At 44.1% G+C, this 23,354-nt stretch overlaps 1 protein-coding gene across 3 annotated transcripts in view; it reads left to right on the top strand.

The window, feature by feature from the left end:
• Nucleotides 1-1,149: 1,149 nt before the first annotated feature.
• The window catches only part of LOC139171960 (guanine nucleotide-binding protein G(o) subunit alpha), a 215,297-nt gene continuing 193,092 nt past the window's right edge, over nucleotides 1,150-23,354 (top strand). Inside the window, exons 1-2 of one of the 3 annotated variants that reach the window (XM_070760503.1) lie at nucleotides 1,150-2,136; nucleotides 2,913-2,955. In XM_070760503.1, the coding sequence (XP_070616604.1) occupies nucleotides 2,019-2,136; nucleotides 2,913-2,955 (161 nt within the window). In that variant the 5' untranslated portion in view covers nucleotides 1,150-2,018. Of the gene's footprint in view, nucleotides 2,137-2,912; nucleotides 2,956-18,386; nucleotides 18,408-18,574; nucleotides 18,619-23,354 lie in introns of those variants that run through there. The other 2 variants (XM_070760504.1, XM_070760505.1) reach the window with 2 other exon arrangements.

Below are 23,354 nucleotides of genomic sequence, written 5' to 3'. Positions count from 1 at the left end.
TGGGAGGCTTGTGCATGCATGCATGGGGGAAGGGAGGGAATTGCATTATGGGTCTGGGCATGCATGCGTGCACTATAACATGCACACATGCAACGGTGGGCTGCTAAGGTGGAATGGTGACGTGCGCTCGCCCCCGTGGCTCTGAGTGCTAGCTGAGTCCAGTGCAATTATGCACCTGGGCAGATAGATTCTCTCTCTCTCTGTGTATCTCTCTCTCTCTCTCCCTCTCTCTCCCCACCTATATCTCTATCTCTCTATCTATCCCTCTATCTCTCTATCTATCCCTCTATCTATCTATCTATCATCTATCTATCTATCTATCTATCTATCTATCCCTCTATCTATCCATCTATCTATCTATCCATCCATCCATCCATCCATCCATCCATCTACCATCTCTCTCTCTCTCTCTCCATCCATCCACCCACCCACCCACCTACCTACCTACTTCTCTCTCTCTCCCCCTACCTACCTACCTACCTACCTACCTACCTATACATATACCGGTACATATAGGCACATACATACATATAAACACACACACACACACACACACACATATATATATAATTATTATTATTGTTGTTGTTTTGCTGTTGTTGTTGTTGTTGTTATTGTTATTATCATCATTATTATTATTTATTAGATTTGTATGCCTCCCCTCTCCGTAGACTTGGGGCGGCTTACAGCAATGATAATACATACATATACACTCACACCACACCTACTTCAACCTGAAACTAACCCCCCCTCCCGCATCTTCCTTAAAAAGAAGGGAGGGGAGAAGAAGTAAATCAAAGCCGAAGGGCCAGGCGAGCCTCCACCGTTGCATCTGGCGCATTCACTTTCCCTTCCCCGAACACCCCCACCCCGCCCGTCACTTTCCCTCCCCTTTAAAAGCCGGGCGGCTTGTGTGTGTGTGTGTGTGTGTGTGCTAAGCCTCAGTAGCAGCAACGGTTGGGGTACCGCTGATCCCAATCCGCGCTTAAAGAGGCTGGCGGGATCGCCGTTCTTCCCATCCCTCCCCTTCTTCCCTCCCCCCCAGCCCCACGAAACCCCACCCTACCCCACCCCAGGTGCTGAAGTGTCTGGCTTGCGCGCATGCGCAGGCAGGGAGCCACAAACGTCAGCAGCCCAGCCGGGCTCGCCTCGCCCCTTGAAGTCAAAGCAGCGCAGGAGCCCTTTCCTCCTCCTCCTCCTCCCATCTCTCTCCTCCGGCTGGCTCTCGGGCACGCGCGCGCGAGCGCTCTCCCCCCCCTCCTCCCCACCGCCACCCTTTCTGCATTTCTCTCCATTAGGACGGGCTTGAACGATGCGATCGCTCGCAGCCATCGCCGCCGCCCATTAGAGACCCTCAGATTAAGGGGGAGGGGAGAGGAAGAGGGGGAGGGAAGGGGAAAAAAACCCAACCCAACGGCAGAGGAAAGAAGGAAGGTGAAAAAAAGAAGAAGAAGCGCCGGAAAGGAAATCCGAGCGGAGAGAAATTCTGGCCGAAGGAGGAAGGGCGGATAAAGCCTCCCCCCCCCCCCCAAAAAAAAAACCCTTGAGCGCTTTCTCCCGTTCTGCAAAAGGGACAAGAAGCCGGAGCGCGGCAGCTGGAGCTAGCTTGGTCTCTCACTAGCAAGGGGGGCGCAAGAAGAAGCGACCCCGCTCCTTCGACTCCTCCGGCAGGCGAGCCACCTCCCTTCCCTTCTCCCAGCGCCCCCTCCCCTCCTGCAGCTCCCGCAAGCTCGGCTGCTTCCTTTGGATGCCTTGATTTCTCCGGAGCGAGCGAAGAGCCGGGCTGGGAAGCAAAGGGGAGACGAGACGGAGAGTCAGAGAGCGAGAGAGCCAGAAAGAGGATTCCTCACTCCCCCCCTCCCGCACTCGGCCTTTGGCGTTGCAATCCGAGCTCCCCCCCCCTCCGGCTCGCCAGCTTTTTCTCCCCCCCTTTTGGCTCGTCCGTGAAAGGGTGGGGGGGAGACGAGGCGAAGGAGAAGGGTCCGCCACTCCGGCACCGTTCCCGATTCGGGGCCACCATGGGATGTACGTTGAGCGCCGAGGAAAGAGCCGCCTTGGAGAGGAGCAAAGCAATCGAGAAGAACCTCAAAGAAGATGGGATCACCGCGGCCAAAGATGTGAAATTGCTCCTGCTAGGTAAGCCCAAGAGCCGGGCGGGCGGGGTGGGGGGGAGGCTTCTTGTCTCCGTCGCGCCCCCCTCCCCAAAAGCCCTTCCGTACGTTTTCCTCTTCTCTCCCACCCCTCCTACACAGACACACGGTAGATTTGCACACTCACGTCTCTCCTTCCCCCCAGCCCCCATTCCCCTCCCCACGCCGCCTGCTTCTCAGGTGTGGTTGGGCGCCCACCGACCCCCTTTGCACGATATCCGCTGCAGCCTCCTTAAGAGGTTGCAATTCGCCTCCTTTTACCTGGTTTAAGGCCATTTCCCCATTTTTTTAAATCTGCCCCCCCTCCAATAAATCACTGCCTTCCTCCAACTAGGTTTGTGTATGTGTGTTTTCACGTTCCATCTTCTGCCGCACCTTCGGCTGGACTGTCTCAAATGTAACCCCCACCTCAGCCCCTCCCCGATTCCCCGCCTCTGCCCAACAGGTAGGGTCTTGCTAACCCCCCCCCCCCCCCACTTGCTGTTTTTTAAAAAAGCCTATCTCCTTCGTGTCTCGCCTTTTTTTTTTTTTTGCACCGAAAACTCAATTGCACAAACAGCGTCTTCGGCTCCCCCTCTCCCACCTCCGCCTCGCAAAGCCATTAGTATTACCATCTCCCCCCCTCCTCCTGTTATATGCTTTATCTTCTTATATTCTCACACTGGCCAGATTTATTTATTTTTTATTTTTCTTCCTTTTATGAAGGTTTTAATGTCCTCTCCCCTCCTCTCCCCCACCCCCTCTTCTATTTTGTCCCAACAGGGGCCGGGGAATCCGGAAAAAGCACAATTGTCAAGCAGATGAAGTAAGTCCACTCATCCCTACCCTTTCTTACTTACGTCGGCATAGTGCGAGATTTTTTCCCCAAAAAATTGCATTGTAACCGATTCTATTTTTTAAAAAAAATTCTTGAGTGTGAGTTGGGGCGGGAGGCACCTGTTTTCCCGCTTCGTCGTTTTCTTTGATTTTTGGGAATGGGAGACGCCTTTGGGGAGAGAGGAAGGCAACTGATGGATGTGTTAGGAGCCAACTCATTGGTCTATGGTAGCAATATACTGTATACTCTATACAGCAATGTATATGGTTTTAATGACGGGTTTTTTAGATGTTTTTAAATATTAGATTTGTTACATTGTTACATTGTTGTTATTATTGTTGTGAGCCGCCCCGAGTCTGCGGAGAGGGGCGGCACACAAATCTAATAAATTACGAATTATTATTATTATATATGGTACCTATATTTATATTTATATTTATATTTATATTTATATTTATATTTATATTTATATTTATATTTATATTTATATTTATATTTATATTTATATTTATATTTATATTTATATTTATATTTATATTTATATTTATATTTATATTTATATTTATATTTATATTTATATTTATATTTATATTTATATTTATATTTATATTTATATTTATATTTATATTTATATTTATATTTAAAAATAAATCTCCACTCAGGAGTTTGGCAACGCTTTTTTCCAGCCACCGGTTTTATGACAGGGCGCCCGCTTATGCCATTGCACCCCTTTCTAAATTTAAAAAAAAATGGATCGGCGTGGGGGAAAGACCCCCGCTGTTGGCCTCAATGAATGAATCTCCGCCATGTTTGAAGCTGTAGGGAGGAGGGGGGGTGTTTCTCGCCGACTTGGAGAGGGCCGGCTGGGCCAGGCCCAACATCTGGAGCAGCTGTTGCCAAAAGCTGGAGGCGCAGGTGGGCAAAAGAGGGGAGGACACCGCCAGCCCCTCCCTTCCCATCCAATCCCGGGGCTTCGCTCGCCTTGGCGGAGGTCTGGCCGCGCCAGGTGTGAGCCGCTGTTCACCGCCCGTGGTGCTGAAATCTGAATCGCTGCCTCTTCCTTTTCTCGCCCCCCCCCCCCTCCTGCCAAGAATGGTGGCTGGGAGGAGGGGTGGGGTGGGGTCGGGAGGAGAGAAACTTAGCCCCGGCCTAGGCATAGTTCCCGCACTGGCACCAAATTGCTTCGTGGTGCTCCATTCCTACCTCCCCCCCCAAAAAACCCCTGCTTCCCAGCCTGGCCTCCCCTTCGCCCGCATTTCAAAGCCTCCTGCTCTTATTACGGGACTAATGAGGGCTGGGTGTCGGCCTTGGACCAAGGCACGTGGGTCTGTGGAAAGGTACCGTCCAGATTTTGAAACTAGTTTTCCATCAGCCCCCATCCCTCCCGCCCGCCCGCTCTCCCTCTCCGCAGCTTTCTCGCTTGGAGCCCTGCCCCGGCCTTTAATTCATCGAGACAGAATTTGGCTGCCGTCACCAAATTAAGGCCTGGCAGGAGATCGACGTCGTGCCAGCCAAGGCTCTCCGCTACTCTGTCCCTTCTCGCGTTGACTACACCCGTGTATTGCGGAACGTGTGAGCGTGGCGGATTCCTAACAAGTGCGGATCGTAAGGGGGGGTTGCTACAGCGGATATCTCTCTCTCTCTCTCTCTCTCTCTCTCCCTCCCTATCTATCTATCTATCTATCTATCTATCTATCTATCTATCTATCTATCTATCTATCCATTTCTACTTCTACGCTGCCTAATCCCGAAGGACTCAGGGCGGCTCTCGTTCTCTCCCTCCCTCCCTCTCTCTATCTTTCCCTCCATCCCCCTCCCTCTCTTCCCCCTCTCTCTTTCTCCCCCTCCCTCCTCTCTCTTTCCCGCTCCTTCCTCCATCTCTTTTCTCCCTCTCTCTTTCTCCTTCTTCCCTCTCTTTCTCTATCCCTCCCTCTCTCTTCCCCCCCATCTCTCTCTTTCTCTCTCCTGTTCCGCCAGTAGTCAGTGACGCGGATTTGAGCTCCCAGGAGGCTTGTGGGGCGGGGCGCGGGAAGCAGATACACTAGGTGTAGCACAGGGCTGCGTGTGTTGCACTCACGCGTACGCCCGCTCTCTCCTGAGTCGGGAGCTTCGCTGTCGGACGTCTCTTTGGCTGGACCCCCCCCCCCCTGCTAAGGGGAGCGAGTGGCCGGGTGATTAGGAGATGACGAAGGGAGAAGCGACAGTCAATGCGGAAGGACAGAGCGTGTCCCCCCCACTTACAAAATGGTCTTCTCGGCAGCCTTCGGGTAGCTCTTGCAGGTTGCTAAGAGAGAGAATGGCGCTGGGGGGGGGAGTTGCACGCAAGCCACACCTGCACGCACGCACACACACAAGCACACACAAACACGCACACACAGGGATCTTGGGTGCCTGCCCGCGTCCAGCCTTTGCCTGCCTGCCCGTGCATGCCCGTTGTCCCGGGTGGCTTTTCTGTAGCCTGCCGGGACTGTTAAAAGAAGCCGAAGAAGGTTGCAGGCGGCGCGGGCGGTGGACAGCGCCCGGCGAGAAGCCTGGAAGGCGCGGTGGACCCTGGGGAGCTCGGCAAGCTTCGGCTTGGCTCGGCTCTGCTCGGGCGTGGGACTCGCCTGGCCTTCGGAGGCATTCGATGGCGAAGCCAGCTGCCTCGGCAATAACCGGCAACGGTTCGGGCCTGCTCGGACAGAAATGAGGGATGGATTTAGAACCAAAAGATGTAACAAGACACTCGTGTCCTGGTGTGATGGAGTGTGACAAATGACAACAGAATTAGAATAGATCTGGGAGGGACCTTGGAGGTCTTCTAGTCTAGTCCCCTGCTCTAGCAGGAGGTCCTCTACCATTTCGACTGTCCAGTCTCTTCTGAAAAGCTTCCAGTGACGGAGCACCCACAACTTCTGAAGGCAACTTCTGTTCCACTGATTATTTGTCCCCGCTGTTAGGAAGTTAACCTGGGACCTTCATTCCAGGTTGCTTCTCTCCTTGATTAGTTTCCATCCCTTGTTTCTTGAATTGCCTTCTGGTGCTTTGAAAATATGTGGACCCTTTTTCTTTATGGCAGCCCCTCAAATACTGGAACATTGCTATCATGCCCTCCCCCTCCTCCTTTTCTCTTAGACTAGTCAAACCCAAACCCTGCAACAGTTCTTCATATGACTTCATGGGATTTATGACTTTATGACTGTAACTTTTTGCTTGTATCCTTATTATATTAATATTCATTGTTTCCTGGTTGTTTATTTGACCCCTATGACAATCGTTAAGTGTTGTACCTCAAGATTCTTGACAAATGTATCTTTTCCTTTGTGTACACTGAGAGCATATGCACCAAAGACAAATTCCTTGTGCGTCCAGTCACACTTGGCCAATAAAGAATTCTATTCTGTTCTGTTCCGTTCCGTTCCATTCCATTCCATATGGTTTTGGCCTCCAGACCTTTGATCGTCTTAGTTGATCTTCTTTGCACCTTTTCCAAAGTCTCAACATCTTTTTTTGTAAATTTGGTGACCAAACTGGATATGCAGCATTCCGGGTGTGGCCTTACTGAGGCTTTGCAAAGTGCTACTAAGACATCATGTGAGTCCTTTCCTAGGTTTTGCTTGCTTGAACCCAGAGGGCCAACTCTACCAACTATGGATTTCAACTTCCTAAATTCTTGAGCCAGCATTGAAGTCCACATGAAGTCTGTAGGTTGTAAAACCGCTACAGTTGCCACTCCTGCGATAGAACTCAATTTAAGCCCCCATTAGAATCCAGGCATCTCCCACCTTGGCAACTTTAAGACTTGCAGACTTCGACTCTCAGAATTGCTCAGCCACCCATAAGCATTTTTCCCCAGTCTGGATCTCATAGACCTAATCTCATATTTAGTTTCAATCCCTGTCAAATGTCTTATACTGATTCTGGCTATTTCTCCTTCCCTGATTTATACAGGAAAAAAGGGATTTCACAATCCTGTGCTTGACATTTTCTATTATCAAGGGGATGGACTCCCTTGATCCTTCCCGGTCCTTTCTGGATTATTTAGTGCCCTTGTAGCTTTTAAATTGGTTGTCGTATATCACGGGGCATAGAATAATAGGGTTTGAAGGGACCTTGGAGATCTTCTAGTCCACCTCCAAGCCCAAGCAGAAGACTATGTACCATTCTGCACAAATGACTGTCCAGGCTCTTCTTTAAAACTTCCAGTGATGGACCATCCACAACTTTCCTCTGCTTGCTTTTGATGTCATAAATCCTTTGAAGATTCCTCAATTCTAGTTTTGCTTACACAACACAAGGAACCTCCTTATGTTAAGCCATTCATCAAACGGCCTGGCTTTGTAAATCACTAACAGTCACAACAACAAAAACACAACAACAACAATAACAAAAATAAATAACCAAAGTTAAAAAATCACCAAATTGTTACAAGTGTATGTGCTAGGCCTTTCACCAACACAACCCTTGAGTTTCTGGTGTCAAAATTAGCCCGATAGATCAATATAAATTATTATACATGCCAGAAAGAGAGCTCTTTTTCAAAATAGCTCAGGGAGGTGTGATAGAGGATCACAAAACTATTGTCCACTGTTGCCCATGCCTGGGTTTTGGCACACCCTGTTCTGTTATAGAAAGTAGAATTCACATTGCTTGTTATGCCCAAATCGATAAAGCATATTGATCTGGTGACCAATTTCATCATCTGAGCAGTTGGGTTTCTACAACACATGACCTACAGGTTGCCCAACCTCATTTTAACTTAGTTAGAACCTGGCTTAACAATCTATAAAAAAAGATATCATGAATACTCTCAAGAGTCCCTTCTTTAGGCAAAATATTTCTTGATGGTTTCTCAAGTGAGTTATTACTTCCCTGATTTTCTTTCCCCCAAAATATTTTCCTCTAGAATGGTGTTGTCTTCCCAGATTGAGGCTACCCTGGGACCTCATATCTGGCCTGAGATAAGCTAAGATAAGCAGCCATCTCTTTCAGCTTGAACTGATGATGCCTTGGTTTACTCACACTCTGGAAAAATAAACAAGAGACTTGATCTTTTATGGAGCTAAGGCTAAGGCACAAATGGTTGCATATTTCCTGGCAGGTTAGTTGCTATGAAAATCAAACTTGTTACTAGGCATGGTTTAACGTGAAAATGTTTGCTTTCCTGTTAAATTAAGGGGAGGAATCGGAATAAGTAAACTCTCAACTGCCCAGGTTCATGGCTTAGTTGTCTAAACCTTAGTTGTTGATGATATTACTGAATAGGCAGAGATGGATTTTAAAAATTGCTCTTCACTTTTTCAAGGCTTCAGGGAGGAAATTGAAGATCTCTGAAAAGTGGCCCAAAATGTCCAAATTGAGAAAACAAATAACCTGGTTGGGTAATTCTGTGGTTGGGTAGACTTAGAGCAGAAACAGGAATGTGTTTCTGAAAGGATTCTTACTTTATTTTTTTCTTTTTGAGAATATTCTGTCTGTCTGTCTGTCTGTCTGTCTGTCTGTCTGTCTATCTACCCATCCATCCATCCATCCATCCATCCATCCATCTATCCATCTATTGACATTTTCATATCCAATGTCGATAGTTATTTTTTGGAGTTGAGATCCACCCAAAATAAAACATATTGAATGATTGGATTTGTTTTCCATTTTCTGATTTCTGATTTTATTTTTTCAGATTTTCCATCTCTTCCCACATTACTATAACCATGCTGTTTGTATCTTTCAATTATATTGTTTATATTTGTTTCCTAGTACAATTTGATAGCTTATTAGTAACCTTGACTATCACTAAATGGTGTATTTTTATGCTTGATGAATGTATTTTATTCTCCTTATGTACACTGAGAGCATATACATCAAAGACAAATTCCTTGTGTGTCTAATCACACTTGGCCAAGAATTCTATTCTATTCTATTCTATTCTATTCTATTCTATTCTGTTACGTTCTGTTCTCTCAGTCCTCAAAGCAAGTGGCACAATCTTAGTTTTAAGGGTGCAATTTCTATTATCGTACAGTTTTCATGGATATCTCCTAATGGTGTGAAGTCAGTTGGAGGACAAGCTGATTTCGTTGGGCTTTGTGAACAAATCCATGCTTTGATATGATGCTGTGAGTGCATGGAACTAGAACTAGACTGCAGTTGATGCCTCTGGGTGTGATGTTCTGCACTTTCAAAACAAAGTGTGCATAGGGCACTGGGTGGAAAGCATTGCAGACTCTCTTGATTTTGCACTAAGGGCTGTGCCTGGCGCACAAGAGCAGTGGTCCTATGCTGGAGATGGAATAGAATAGAATTCTTTATTGGCCAAGTGTGATTAGACACACGAGGCATTTGTCTTTGGTGCACATGCTCTCAGTGTACATAAAAGAAAAAGACACATTTGATGTGATATTTGTCTGAACATTTTCCATCCCTTCAAGGCAGCCTAAGCTTGGAATCTGCCCAGTGTGATCTGGGAAGAATTTTCCTTTGATTGAAATGGAAGGAAATGGGATAAGTAAGACTGGAGGCAAATTCCAAGCCGATTGTGTGGGTTCCAATTTTTGTTTCAGTTGGTGGAGATGCACAGATAGCATCTGCAGATACTTTTTGTTGTCTTCTTCTTGCATTTAAATGAATGTAAGGATTTGTGGTTTCTAAAGATTGACACAAAACCTGGGCTTTATTTGACTCGGTGATCTCTTGAACCTCCACACTTGGAACTCTTTTGGTTTTGTCTCTTTGGTTGTGATTTCCCCCGAAGGTCTTCACATTCCCAGAACAATGGGCTTGAGGAGCATGAAGTTGGAAATGTTTGCTTCTGACCACAGGTTCGTGAGGCCCTTTAAGCTTCTGTAGTGAAAAAAGAAGAAGCACAAGAATCCACGTATTGTATATGAAGCTAAATAAAGATTCTTGTTATGGTCCAATAATGGCTGAAGGAGCTATGCTGGAGGTCCCTTATAGAGTTACGGGGTTTAGGAGAAGACAAGAGCAGATTCTTACTGCTTGCTCCCCCCAGTACTCCCCAGGTCTGAAAATAAATCTAAAATCAGTATTAACTAGATGTAATGCATGGCCCTCTTTAAGCAACGGGGCCAGCCATAGGCTTTAGGGTTGTCATGGCAACTCTGAAATCTCACGTTTCCTCCAAATACATCCCTAGGGTCAGTAAGTTGAAATAGGGTAGGGTATGGTAGGGTAGGGTAGGATAGGGTAGGGTAGACCTGGATATACTAGTCTAGACTAAACTAGACTAGACTAGACTAGACTAGACTAGACTAGACTAGAATAGAATAGAATAGAATAGAATAGAATAGAATAGAATTTTATTGGCCAAGTGTGATTGCACACACAAGGAATTTGTCTTTGGTGCATATGCTGTCAGTGTCCATTCAAAAATACATTCATCAAGAATCATAAGACACAACACTTACCATACTTCCCCCAAAATAAAACCCTGTCTTATATTTTTCTGAACCTTGAAATAAGTGCTTGGCCTTATTGCCATGCACTCAAAAGCCCAACTGAGCTCAGGGGATTATTATCAGGGGAGGTCTTATATGGGGGGAAACAGGATAGTCATAGGATACTAAATAAGCAATCAAATCATATTAGGAAACTAAATGAAACAATATAAATCATAAAGATACAAGCAACAAGATTATAGTCATAAGGGGGAGGAGACAGGTAATAGGAAGGATGAGAATAATAATAATCATCATACGGTCTTAGTAAATAGTTTGATAGTGTTGAGGGAATAATTCCCTCAACACTATCAAACTAATTTGTTTAGCAGAGTGATGGCATTCAGGAGAAAACTGTCCTTCTGTCTAGTTGGTCTGGTGTGCAGTTCCCTATAGTGTTGTTTTGAAGGTAGGAGTTGAAACAGTTTGTATCCAGGAGGTGAGGGGTCTGTAAATATTTTCCCAGCCCCCTTTTGGCCTTGTAGGAGCTTTCATTCATTCCCCCTAAAAATGTATCCTGACTCTGCTCTGTTCTGGAACGGTCACTCCTATGGGACTCTTATCCCTTAGGTTGGGAAGGGACCACAAGGATCATTTAAACCAACCCCCTATAACCATAATGGTGAACCTATGGCACATGTGCACAGGTGGCACACAGAACCCTCAGAGAGTGCTACAGAGTGGTATATAACTCTCAATGCTATTTCTGTTATTTACTTGACATACAGTACAAGAAGCTATTTATTTATTTATTTATTTATTATTTAGATTTGTATGCCGCCCCTCTCCGCAGACTCGGGGTGGCTCACAGCAAGATACAGCAATTCATGACAAATCCAAATATAATTTAAAATATTTAAAAAATTTAAAAAGAACCCCATTTTACTAACAAACACACACACAAACATACCATGCATAAATTGTACATGCCCGGGGGAGGTGTTTCAGTTCCCCCATGCCTGACGGCAAAGGTGGGTTTTAAGGAGTTTACGGAAGGCAGGGAGAGTAGGGGCAGTTCTAATCTCTGGGGGGAGTTGGTTCCAGAGAGTCGGGGCTGCCACAGAGAAGGCTCTTCCCCTGGGGCCCGCCAACCGACATTGTTTAGTTGACGGGACCCGGAGAAGACCCATTCTGTGGGACCTAATCGGTCGCTGGGACTCGTGCGGCAGAAGGCGGTTTCGGAGATATTCTGGTCCAGTGCCATGAAGGGGTTCTTGTAATGGAGAAAGAATTGGGTTCTTGTAATGGAGAAAGGATGGTTGCATGGACCCCTGGTCATTTGCATGCTCTCCATGATCACCTAATCATTAAATCAACTCTGACAATTCCACAGCCACTCCTGAGAATATTGAAAGCAAATTAAAGCAAGGAAATATGCAGGAGAAATTGCTTTGCCCTGCATTAGATGAGGGAGGTAAAGAGACGGGACCAGGGATGGACTGAAGGTCACCCTCTATTTTCATGGCAAGGAAAGGATTTAAATTGGATTCTTTTTGGTTTATAGTTCTGTGGGAATCTATGCTATTTTTCCCCCTCTATATTAGAATCACCGTGCTTGTATTCCAATCTGGGTCAAGTTGCTCAGAGAAATGAAGGTTATTAAGAGTATATTTTTAAAAGTTTTAATTTTTTAAAAAGAAATTGGATTTCCTGTAATAACACTTTTTAATATTCTTCCTGAATTTTGTAGACTGCAACATGTCATGTTAATGACTGTCTATTTTGGTGCATTTAGGTTATTTGTTATCTTTATCTCTTTCGTTACATTTAGCATATTCATTATGTTTGTTCATTATTGATAAATCAATCTTCTTTTTTTGTCCATTTCATCTCAAATTGATGATTTGTTTCTGTTTGCTTTTGATGTAAGGAAACATTTCAATGTCTGCCTTCTATAGTTTCAGAGATAATATTTGTGAAATCCAGTCACATTTGCAAGCACAAGGCCAGGCTTGGAAAAATCACAAATTCAGCTGGTCTGACACTCCCATTAACAGGCTAGCAATTTCTCCTATCGTGTTTATGTCAGGAAATGCATTCCTCACCCACAGTTCGTGGAGCCAAAAATAGCTCTTGGGTGTTGTCTTCAAGATTAGAGACCCACGTTCATCAGGCTGTTCTCTACAGAAGTTGTTTCTAAGTTGGTTTGGGGATGTACGTCTGCTAAGGTCAGAGATGCAATTTTAAGTTTTTTTTGTTTTGTTTTTTATATTTAAAAAAAATATTTACAAATATACAAAACATAAAAAGGATAATCAAAACAAGTAACATTTAAATCTTAGTATAGTATAATATATAACAGTTTATAAACATATAGACTTATAGAGAGAAGAATAGAAGAGGGATAAAGAATAGATAGGGAAAGAGTAGGAAAGGAGGAGGGAGAAGATAGGAAAGCAAAGGAAAGAAAGGAAAGAGAGAAGATAAAGGGGTGGGCGAGTGTATGGTGAAGCTGTGCTGAAAACGAGAGCTGATTTCTCATTGGTTAGCTCATTACCTTGGTTCAGATTGGTCATATAGATATGTAAATGCAAGTGTTGAGTTAATCAGAGTATAGAGATTTTGAAAATAAAAGTAAATATGCTATCTTTATATATCTAAGATCTCTTATTACTATGAAAGGAATAAAAAAGAACTATATACCGGATTTGTGTCTGGTCAAATTTATATCAATCATTTCAATATTACGACGTAATGTTCTCTTGTTTTTAAGCCATCTGTAGAAGGGATCCCAACAGTTATTAAATGAGGACACAGTTTCGTTTCTAACTAGCATGGTTAATTTAGTCATCTCTGCGCAATATTTAATTTTTTAAACTATTAGAGATGCAATTTTAGGAAGATTTGCGAAACCCAGTAAATTAAGAAGGAGACAGACCGAAATGGTTGGCAAGAGATATACTGTATAGGCAAACCTCAACTTGTAATCACAACTGAGCATTTTATGACTTTTCTGTCTGCATTTGTTACGTGAATCACTGCAGTACTTAAATTAGTAAGATCCTAAGTTGCATTAACAGAGGGATACAATCTAGGACTAGGGAGGTACTAATACCACTCTACAGTGAAGGGCTATCAAAATTTTTACTACCGTACTGTGGCTTATGTAGGACGCCTTGCATTTTCCTTTAACATCTTCCAGTGCAAATTGGGTGCTCTGGGGTGGAGATCTATTTCTGCTACCCCACTATGTTCCCCCCAGTCTGGGCAGTAGATCATCCATTTGCTGGCTGGGGAATTCTGGGAGTTGAAGTCCAAATATCTTCAAGTTGCCAAGGTTGGGAAACACTGGGTTAGGGGACTGGAGACTATAACATACGAAGAGCGGTTGCAGGAACTGGACATGGTCAGTCTGGCGAAGAGAAGGACCAGGGGAAATAGGATAGCAGTGTTCCAGTATTTGAGGGGCTGCTACACAGAGGAGGGTTCAGGGTGTTTTCCAAAGCACCTGAAGGCCAGACAAGGAATAATGGATGGAAACTGACCAAGCAGAGATTCAACCTGGAAATAAGGAGGAACTTTCTGATAGTGAGAGTGATCAATCCATGGAAGAGCTTTGCCTGCGGAGGTTGTGAGAGCTCCAACACTTGAGACTTTCAAAGGGAGATTGGACGGGCATTTGTCTGAAAAGGTGTCGGGACTCCTGCTTGAGCAGGGGATTGGGCTAGAATCTAGATGACCTACAAGGTCCCTTCTAACTCTAATGCATAATTGAATAGTCTAGTGATATAGCTGTGCGGTGAATCTGGGTTTCCCCATTGATTTTGTTTGTCACAAGGTCACAAAAGCAGTTGACGTGACGCCAGGACACTGCAACCGTCATAAGTTTATTTATTTTATTTATTGAATTGGATTTCTAGGCCGCCCTTCTCCTGCGGAGTCAAATGTGAGTTAATTGTCCAGCATCCGAATGTTAAATCACATAGCCATGGGGATGGTGCAACGGGCATAAGTGTGAAAAATGTTCGTAGGTCTCTTTCCCCCCCCCCTGGTCGGTTGTAACTTTGAATGGGTCCCTAAATGAATTGTTGTTAAGTTGAGAACTACATGTACAAATCCAGTTTTCAGAGAAGAGCTTAATGTATTTACTTCTCTTATTTTTTCCTTGCTAGTCCTTTGGTGTGGTTTAGCTGGGGCCTGGGAGATTTGAGAGTTTGGGTCAAAGCTTCTGGATCTCACAATGGTCTACAGCATGGGTCTCCAACCTTGGCAACTTTAAGACTTGTGAACTTCAACTCCCAGAGATCTTCAGCCAGCTTTGCTGGCTGAAGATCTCTGGGAGTTGAAGTCCACAAGTCTTAAAGTTGCCAAGGTTGGAGATCCCTAATCTACAGGTAGTTATGATGGACGGAAAGGTACTTATGACTTGGTTCCAAAATTACAATAACCGCCTCCACCTCCATAATCCCATGGCCACTTTTACAATGCTCAGCAACTGGCCCATATTTATGACCCTTTGTAGAGTCCTGTGGTCCCAGGACTATGAATTTTGATGTTTTTGCCCCAAACCAGCATTTACTTTCGGTTTTCAGCAAAAAGCATCTGGTAGCCAACAATGGATTTGGAAGAGGAGACGGTTACATAGTGTTGTCGAGGCAATGAATGTGAATTTGGGTAAACATTAAGACACAATGTGGGGAGCTGGCGTGCTGTGGTCCATGGGGTTGCCAAGAGTCCGACATGTTTCATTGAACAACAGCCACACAGTTGCAGCGTTCACTTTGCACTTTGCAACTTTGTAACATTCCAAAAAAAATATCATCCAAGTAGAATAGAATAGAATAGAATTTTATTGACCAAGTGTGATTGCACACACAAGGAATTTGTCTTGGTGCATATGCTCTCAGTGTACATAAAAGAAAAGATACATTTGTCAAGAATCATAAGGTATAACAACACTTAATGATGATCTGGGTACAAATAAGCAATCAAATCATATTAGGAACTTAATTAACTACTTAATTCCATCCATGCTTTATGATTATCATGACTTACAACCAGAATGGATAGGCCAGAGTCCAGGACTACCTAGGGCAGTGATAGCGAACCTATGGCACGGGTGCCATAGGTGGCACGCAGAGCCATATCTGCTGACACATGAGCCATTGCCCTAGCTCAGCTCCAATGTCCATGTATGAGCCGGCCAAATGATTTTCCGCTCGCAGAGAGGCTCTGGAAGGGTGTTTTTGGCTTCCAGAGAGCCTCCGGGAGGATGGGGGAGAATGTTTTTACCCTCGCCTGGCTCCAGGGAAGCCTTTGGAGCCGGGACAGGACGAAACATGAGCCTACTGGGCCTAACAGGAGTTGGGAAACAGGGTGTTTCCAGCCTATGGAGGGTGGGGGAAGCTGTTTTCGCCCTCTCCGGGCATTGAATTATGGGTATGGGCACTCACGCATGTGCGATAGTGCACACACACACTCTTTTGGCACCCAAGAAAAAAGGTTTGCCATCCCTGACTTAAGGAATCCCGGTCTCTTTGCTGCTACTCCAGCCCCTTCACCACTACACAATATTGAGTGGGAGGATTAGAATTTGATCTCTGCAGAGCTAGTTGAACCCCTTCCCTGCTGACGCATTCTGACTTTCCAAAGAATGTGGCCTTTCTGCTTTTATTGCATTAATACTGTATATAGTGGTTTTTTTTAGGTCATTCCTTCTTTAAATTTTCCCTACAATAACCACCTTAGAAATCTGTTGAATAGAAAGCCAGTGAATAATGTTGCCAAATAAATAAATTGCACGTGCTTATTTTATTCAGCTATTGTATAGGCCAGTGTTGGCGAACCTATGGCACGGATTCCACCGTGGCACGCGGAGCCATATCTGCTGGCACATGAGCCATTGCCCTAGATCAGCAATGTGCATGTATGTGTCGGCCAGTTGATCTTTGGCTTGCACAGAGGCTCTGGGAGGGCATTTTTGGCTTCCAGAGAGCCTCTGGAGGGATGGGGGAGGTTGTTTTTACCCTCCCTCCAGCTCCAGGGAAGCCTTTGGAGCTTGGGGAGGGTGAAACACAAGTCTACTGGGCCCACCAGAAGTTGGGAAACAGGCCATTTCCAGTCCTCCAAAAGGCCTCCAATGGGTGGAGGAAGCTGTTTTCGCCCTCCCCAGGCATTGAATTATGGGTGTGGGCACTCGCACATGCATGATAGTGTGCGCACATATTCTTTCAGCACCCGAGGAAAAACAAGTCCACCATCACTGGTATAGATGAAGTTGGACTAGAAGACCTCTAAGGTCTCTTCTCACAATCCTCTTTGATAAGTTGCCAGTAGTATTTTCATTCGAAACCCATCCACGAACTTACTCACTTGAGCATTTTACATGATGCATCCCCTTCAAGCCATAATCCACCCATGATTCAAGAATGGTTGCTGTTATCAGCCTTCTCATATGGAGAACATCCCTTCAGTAAACAAGCCTCAATCTGCTTAACCATGGCTTATTAAACAATCATCAGCTAGCAAAACCCAAAACACTAAACTGTAAATAATGGATTATAGGAGTAGGAGGGATAGGATAGGAAAGGATAGGATAGGACTGGATTCTTTATTGGCCAAGTGTGATTGGACACACAAGGAATTTGTCTTGGTGCATATGCTCTCAGTGTACATAAAATAAAAGATGTGTTCCTCAAGAATCAAGAAGCCATACCAGCTGGGTAATGCAACAGACCAAGCCAACATGTGGCAATAGAATAGGAATGGAAGCTGGAAGGGACCTTGGGGGGGGGTCTAGTCTAGCCCCCTGCTTAAGCAGAACCTATACCATTTCAGGCAAGTGACTGTCCAGTCTCTTCTTAAAAACCTCCAGAGATGGAGCCCCCACAATTTCTGGTGGCAAGCTGTTCCACTGATTAATTGTCCACAAAGTTTCTCAGTAATTCCAGGTTGCTTCTCTCCTTGATTAATTTCCATCCATTGTTTCTTGTTCTGTTCTCTGGTGTTTTGGAAAGTAAGTTGACCTCCTCCTCCTCCTCTTGGTGACAGCCTCTCAAACATGGGACACTGCTATCATGTCACCCCTGGTCCTTCTTTCCTTTAGACTAGCCAGGCCCAAATCCTGCAGCCCTTCGTTCGTTGTTTTCATCTCCAGGCCTTCAACCATCTTAGTTTCCTCTTCTCTGCACTCTTTCCAAATTCTCAACATCTTTTTTTTAAAAGCATGGTGACCAAAATTGGTTGCTGTATTCCAGGTGGGCTCTTACTAGGGTTAGCACGCTAGCTAAACCATGATTTACACCTTCTGTGAAGCCAGGAATAGAAGTTCCTCCTTAATTCCAGGTTGCTTCACACCTTGGTTAGTTTCCAGCCATTGTTTCTTGTCCTGCCCTCTGGTGCTTTGGAGTGGGCGCTTGCATCTTAGCTGCTCTTCTCTGCACTTTTCCCAAAGTCTCCGCCTCTTATTTTTTGGTAGTAAAATTGGTTGCACCATTCCACGTGTGGCTTCACTAGGCTTATAGCATGCAGGGTAAACCATGGTTTATTCCTTCTGAGAAGCTAGGAATAGACTGACCATAAGTGCACCAGAGTGCCTACCGTCCCATCCTATAGTCTCTGCTAAATCTCATATATCTTCTCTTCTATCTCTTCTATCTCTTCTGCTATTCTCTCTAGTTATATTTTACTCCTATATTTTCTCTTCTATACTCTCTTTGATACATTCTCCTTGTATATATCCTCTATACCCTTCATTGTGTATTATTGTGTATTGGACAAAACAAACAAACAAACAAACAAATAAATAAATTAATTAATTTTTTGGGGGGGATCCTTCTGGCTGGCCAGAACTCCTGTCCTCCAACAGCGCCCACCCTCTTCCGGGAAGGAAAGAGTTAAAGGGCCAGGTGAGGGGGAGGGGAGGCTCCGAGCATGCGCACTTCTCCCTTACCTGCCGCCGCCTGAGGGGGCTAATTGGGCGCAGGTGCCGCTCGAGAGCCACGTGGAGCAGCGGCAGAAAAGAAGGAGCCATGCGGGGCACGCGAGGCTGGCGGCCGGACCAGAGGGCAGGTGGGTGTCGGGGCGCCGGGGGTGGGTGGGTGAGGGGTGTGTGTGAGCTTCTGAGACGTCGCGTCACTGCACGTTGCCCTGTCGAACCCTGGCTAACTCTACTGGGGTTAACTTAGTTTCAGGATTTTGACCAATGCGTAAGAGTATGAGGGTTTTTTGGCGCACTCTGAGCTGCGGAGTCTCCCGTCCAGGCGTTTCCTTACCCAACTAGGTAACATCGTCAGGGCTAATGAGTCTGGCTTATTCCCCTGTTTATAGTAGTTTTTTCTTCCAGACATTTCCTTACCCAGCCAGGTAACATCATTAGGGCTAGAAAGGTTTTGTGTAGTGAAGGAAGAGGAGAAGGGGAAGAGGGAGAGGAGGGCTCTGGGGTCCTTGGTGCTCTCAGAGCTGGGTTGTTATAGAATAGAATAGAATTTTATTGGCCAAGTGTGATTGCACACACAAGGAATTTGTCTTGGTGTATATGCTCTCAGCGTCCATAAAATAAAATATACATTTGTCAAGAATTATGAGGTACAACACTTAATGATTGCCATAGGGGTCAAATAAGCAATAGATAGATATAGAATAAACATAGAAACATAGAAGATTGAGGGCAGAAGAAGACCTCCTGGTCCATCTAGTCTGCCCTTATCCTATTTCCTGTATTTTATCTTAGGATGGATCTATGTTTATCCCAGGCATGTTTAAATTCAGTTCCTGTGGATTTTCCAACCATGTCTGCTGGGAGTTTGTTCCAAGCATCTACTACTCTTTCAGTAGAATAATATTTTCTCATGTTGCTTCTGGTCTTTCCCTCAACTAACCTCAGATTGTGCCCCCTTGTTCTTGTGTTCACTTTCCTATTAAAACACACTTCTCTTGCAGACATTTCCTTACCCAGCTGGATAACGTTATCAGGGCTAGAAGGGAGGGAGGTTTGTGTAGTGAGGGAGTAACAGAAGGAGTGGAGGACTGCAGGGTCCTTGGTGCTCTCTGAGCTTGCTAGTTTTCTTTTATAGATTGTTTTAAAGTAGTTTTAATTAATTGGATTGTTATTACTGTTTTTCTGGGTTTTTTGTACATGCTGTGAGCTGCCCCGAGTCCCCGTAGAGGGGTGGCATACAAATCCAATTAAATCTTAAATCTTGGAGACATTTCACTACCCAACTAGGTAACATCAGCAGGGCTAGTGAGTTTGGCTTATTCCCTTGTTTATATGCAGTAGCTCTGAGCTGGGTTGTTTCCTTACAGACATTTCATTACCCAACTAGGTAACATCATGAGGGCTAGAAGGGAGGGAGGTTTGTGTAGTTGAAAGAGGAGAAGGGAAGGAGGACTGTTCACAGATTAGAGGGGTCTAATCTTGGAGTCTGAAGGGTTGGCTGAAGGTTCTCTAGGCAGTGTTTCCCAACCTTGGCAACTTGAAGATATTTGGACTTCAACTCCCAGAATTCCCCAGCCAGCGAATGCTGGCTGGGGAATTCTGGGAGTTGAAGTCCAGATACCTTCAAGTTGCCAAGGTTGGGAAACACTGCTCTAGGGGCCTCTGGGACTGGGAAAGGGCCTTTTTTCACTCCGAATCTTCCAAGGCTCCAGGTGGGAGGAGGCACCCAGAGGTCGGGAGGTTTAGGAGTCTTGCAGAACTTGGGCAGGGAATATTCTGAGCACAAAGTAATATTTAACGGTTGGGAATTAAGAATGCTCTCGGCCGGGATGAGGACACTTGGACCTCCTATATGCTGTCATAATTACAAATTGATTCCTGGGAACTATGCATTTCTCTGTTAGGGAAATTTATATTTTGCTTGCCATTCAGGAGCAAAAAGGCCCATGCACAGCATTGCCTCCTTTCATTTCCCCCCAGCATCAAGCTGGTAGGTTGGCCTGAGAATCCCCACGGGTCTCCATAGGAAAATACGAAATGTGAATGCATGTAATGGACTTAATTCAGTGAATGATGCATTAATTCTTGTATCCCTGCTTACATTATAAATATTATATTGATAATGCTTTATATTATGATTATTATATTACAGTATAATTTGAATCTTTTTTAATGTTAAGGATAATGATTTTAGATGTTGATTTAATTTTGTTGTGCAGCACCCAAAGTGCACTTGACAGTTGAGTGGGTGGATGGATGGATGGATGGATGGATAGAGAGAGGAAGGGAGGGAGAGAAAGAGAGAGGAGTGAGTGAGAGGGAGGAGTGGTGCAGTGGCCTAGAGGTGGAACTCTCACCTCACTATCAGGAGGCTGTGAGTTCAACCCTAGGTAGAGGCAGATATTTCTCTTTCTGAGTGCACTAAGTACTGTATATATATCTGCTGAACAAAACTCTGCATTGGCGATAGGAAGAGCATCCAGCCATTAAAACACTCTGCTAGTTCCATTCAGTTGCCCAGATTCTACCCACAAGGGATTATGTGATTGTTAAAAGACAACAATGATGATGATGATGGCAGATAGACAAATAGGCAAATAGATAGACAGATATTGATTTTTGTGAGAAAATAGGTTTATTATTTGTTTTATTTCCTTCATATAAATTTATATTTATATTTTCCGGGCTGCTTTGAGAAGGAAAGCAGGTTAAAAACACAATAAGTAAATAATGCCTAGATTTGGTAGTTTGAAATGATAATAGCAATGCCAAATCAAGTCGCCCAGTTATTTGTTCAGCTTCCTAGTCTAGGAATTCAGAATTTGGTTGTGATGCTACCATTGCCTGATCAATGTCAGGGGATTGCAAGCTCCTTTGCAATGTTGTGGTGCATTTGGAGAAAATCTGCCACGCTAGCTTTGGGTGTGTGCATGGATCTATCGGCCCGTTAATCAAATGATTATCGCAGTGGGCATTGCCAATCAGAAAACAAACATTTATCAGAAAGCAAATTGTCAAAGTTAGCCTGAACTGTAATGTTTCTATAATTCAAAATTTTTGCCCATATTTAATTGTATAGTATTCTTTCCAACTTGATATCCTGTGGATATGTTGTTTCTATAAGTCTCAATATTCTTAGCCAACTTTACAAAAACCATATGGCTAGGAATTTAGCAATTATAATCCAAATTCATCTCCATAATGCCAGGATCACGGGGATTGATGTAGAGGTAGATACAAAAAGAGGTGTGATTTCTCTTTGATACTATAAACTATTTCAGTTTTCAGTTCTTAAGTGCAAATGTTTAAAATGCTAATGAAGGGAATCATAACGTAACTGTTTCCATATTTTCTTGAGATGGCTGGTTGGCCTCTAAGATGGTTTGAGGATCCATGGGAACATTTTGAAGTCAAGAGTTGGGCTGCAGTGTTCCAGGATTCTAATTTTGTATGAATGGTCAGTGGAAGTATGGATGAGCCAGAAAGATTCTTGGAAATGCTTGGTTGAATCTGAATGTTGATACCATGCTTTGTAGATAGTCAGCTTCTGGGTATCCAGAACTACTGTATTCTTACTAAATACCATGACTGAGGACCAATTTGGTCCCTCAGTTTCACAATGCTAGTGATCGAAAGATAGTTAAGAAAATTCACAAATAACATTTCCTCCCAAAACATATTCTCTTTTTCCCCTCATTTTTAAAATCTTTTTGCCATTACATCTCATACAAATTAATATGTATATACCTTTAAAGTAATAATAATAATAACATACATAGTTACACATTTTTATCAATTGTTCAAAAATCCATACCTCCTTCCAAGAATTCTTATTATTATAATATTTATTATAGAAAATCTATTTTTTTTCTAGATACATATTGCCAAACTAAAGCTGCCTCCAAAAAATAATAAATATATCTACTTTTGTCTTCTGAGATCTCCATCCATTGAATCTAATATTAACTCCCACTTCTTACCGCTATTAGCTTAACTTTCCAAAAGAAGTATAACTTATTTAATTCATATTCTCATCGTTTCTAGCTATTGAAGAATGAAATAAAACCCATATTTCAATCTCAGCACAGTTTTGGTCCAACGCTTAGCATCTTAGGGTTGATCTAGCCAAGATATTAGGAAGATATTTTAGGGCAGGTAGTCCAATTTAACACCACCATTGAGCCCTGAATTCCTGTTGTTAAATGAGACGTTTGTTAAGTGAATTGTGCTCCATTTGTGACCTTTCTTCCCATTGTTGTTAAGTGAATCGTGGCAATTGATGTTAGTAACACACTTATTAAGTGAATCTGGCTTCCCCATGGACTTTGCTTATCAGAAGGTCGCCAAAGGGATTGGGGTGTGTGTGTGCATGCGTGTGTGTGTGTTTGTGTGTGTGTAAAAATGAAGATGGTGACTGTGGCTAAGTACAGTACTTGAAACCACATCATTTTTAAAAATGAGTTGTGGATGAAGGTACGAGGAGAAGGGAGGGTCTCTCATCAAATATTTATTTATTTATCTATCTATCTATCTATCTATCTATCTATCATCTATCTATCTATCATCTATATATATATCTATCTATTATCTATCTATCATCTATCTATCTATCTATCTATCTATCTATCTATCATCTACCTACCTACGTACCTACCTATCAATCAATCCATCCATTCATTTATTTATTCATTCATTCATTTGATTTCTATGCCACCCTTCTCTGCAGACTCGGGGCAGCTAACAGCAGCATAAATACAAAAATACAATGAATGAGAAATATAAACCTAAAAATATAATCTAAAACCCCGGTTCTTTAAAAACAATCATCCACATGCATTCCACATACAGTCTAATCATCAGCCAGAGCTAGGTGTAACACCCATTGGCCCCAAGCCTGCCGGCACTGCTGAGTTTTTAGAGCCTTGTGGAAGGCCAGGAGGGTGGGGGCAGTAACAATCCCTGGAGGGAGTTGGTTCCAAAGGGCCGGAGCCACCCCAGAGAACAACAACAACAACAGAGTTGGAAGGGACTTTGGAGGTCTTCTAATCCAACCCCCTGCTTAGGCAGGAAACCCTACA

Source organism: Erythrolamprus reginae, chromosome 9 (genome assembly GCF_031021105.1).
Source record: "Erythrolamprus reginae isolate rEryReg1 chromosome 9, rEryReg1.hap1, whole genome shotgun sequence".
In the NCBI taxonomy this organism is placed as follows: Eukaryota; Metazoa; Chordata; class Lepidosauria; order Squamata; family Dipsadidae; genus Erythrolamprus; species Erythrolamprus reginae.
Note: the sequence above shows the minus strand (reverse complement) of the source record. Positions and strands in the feature narration are given on the sequence as shown.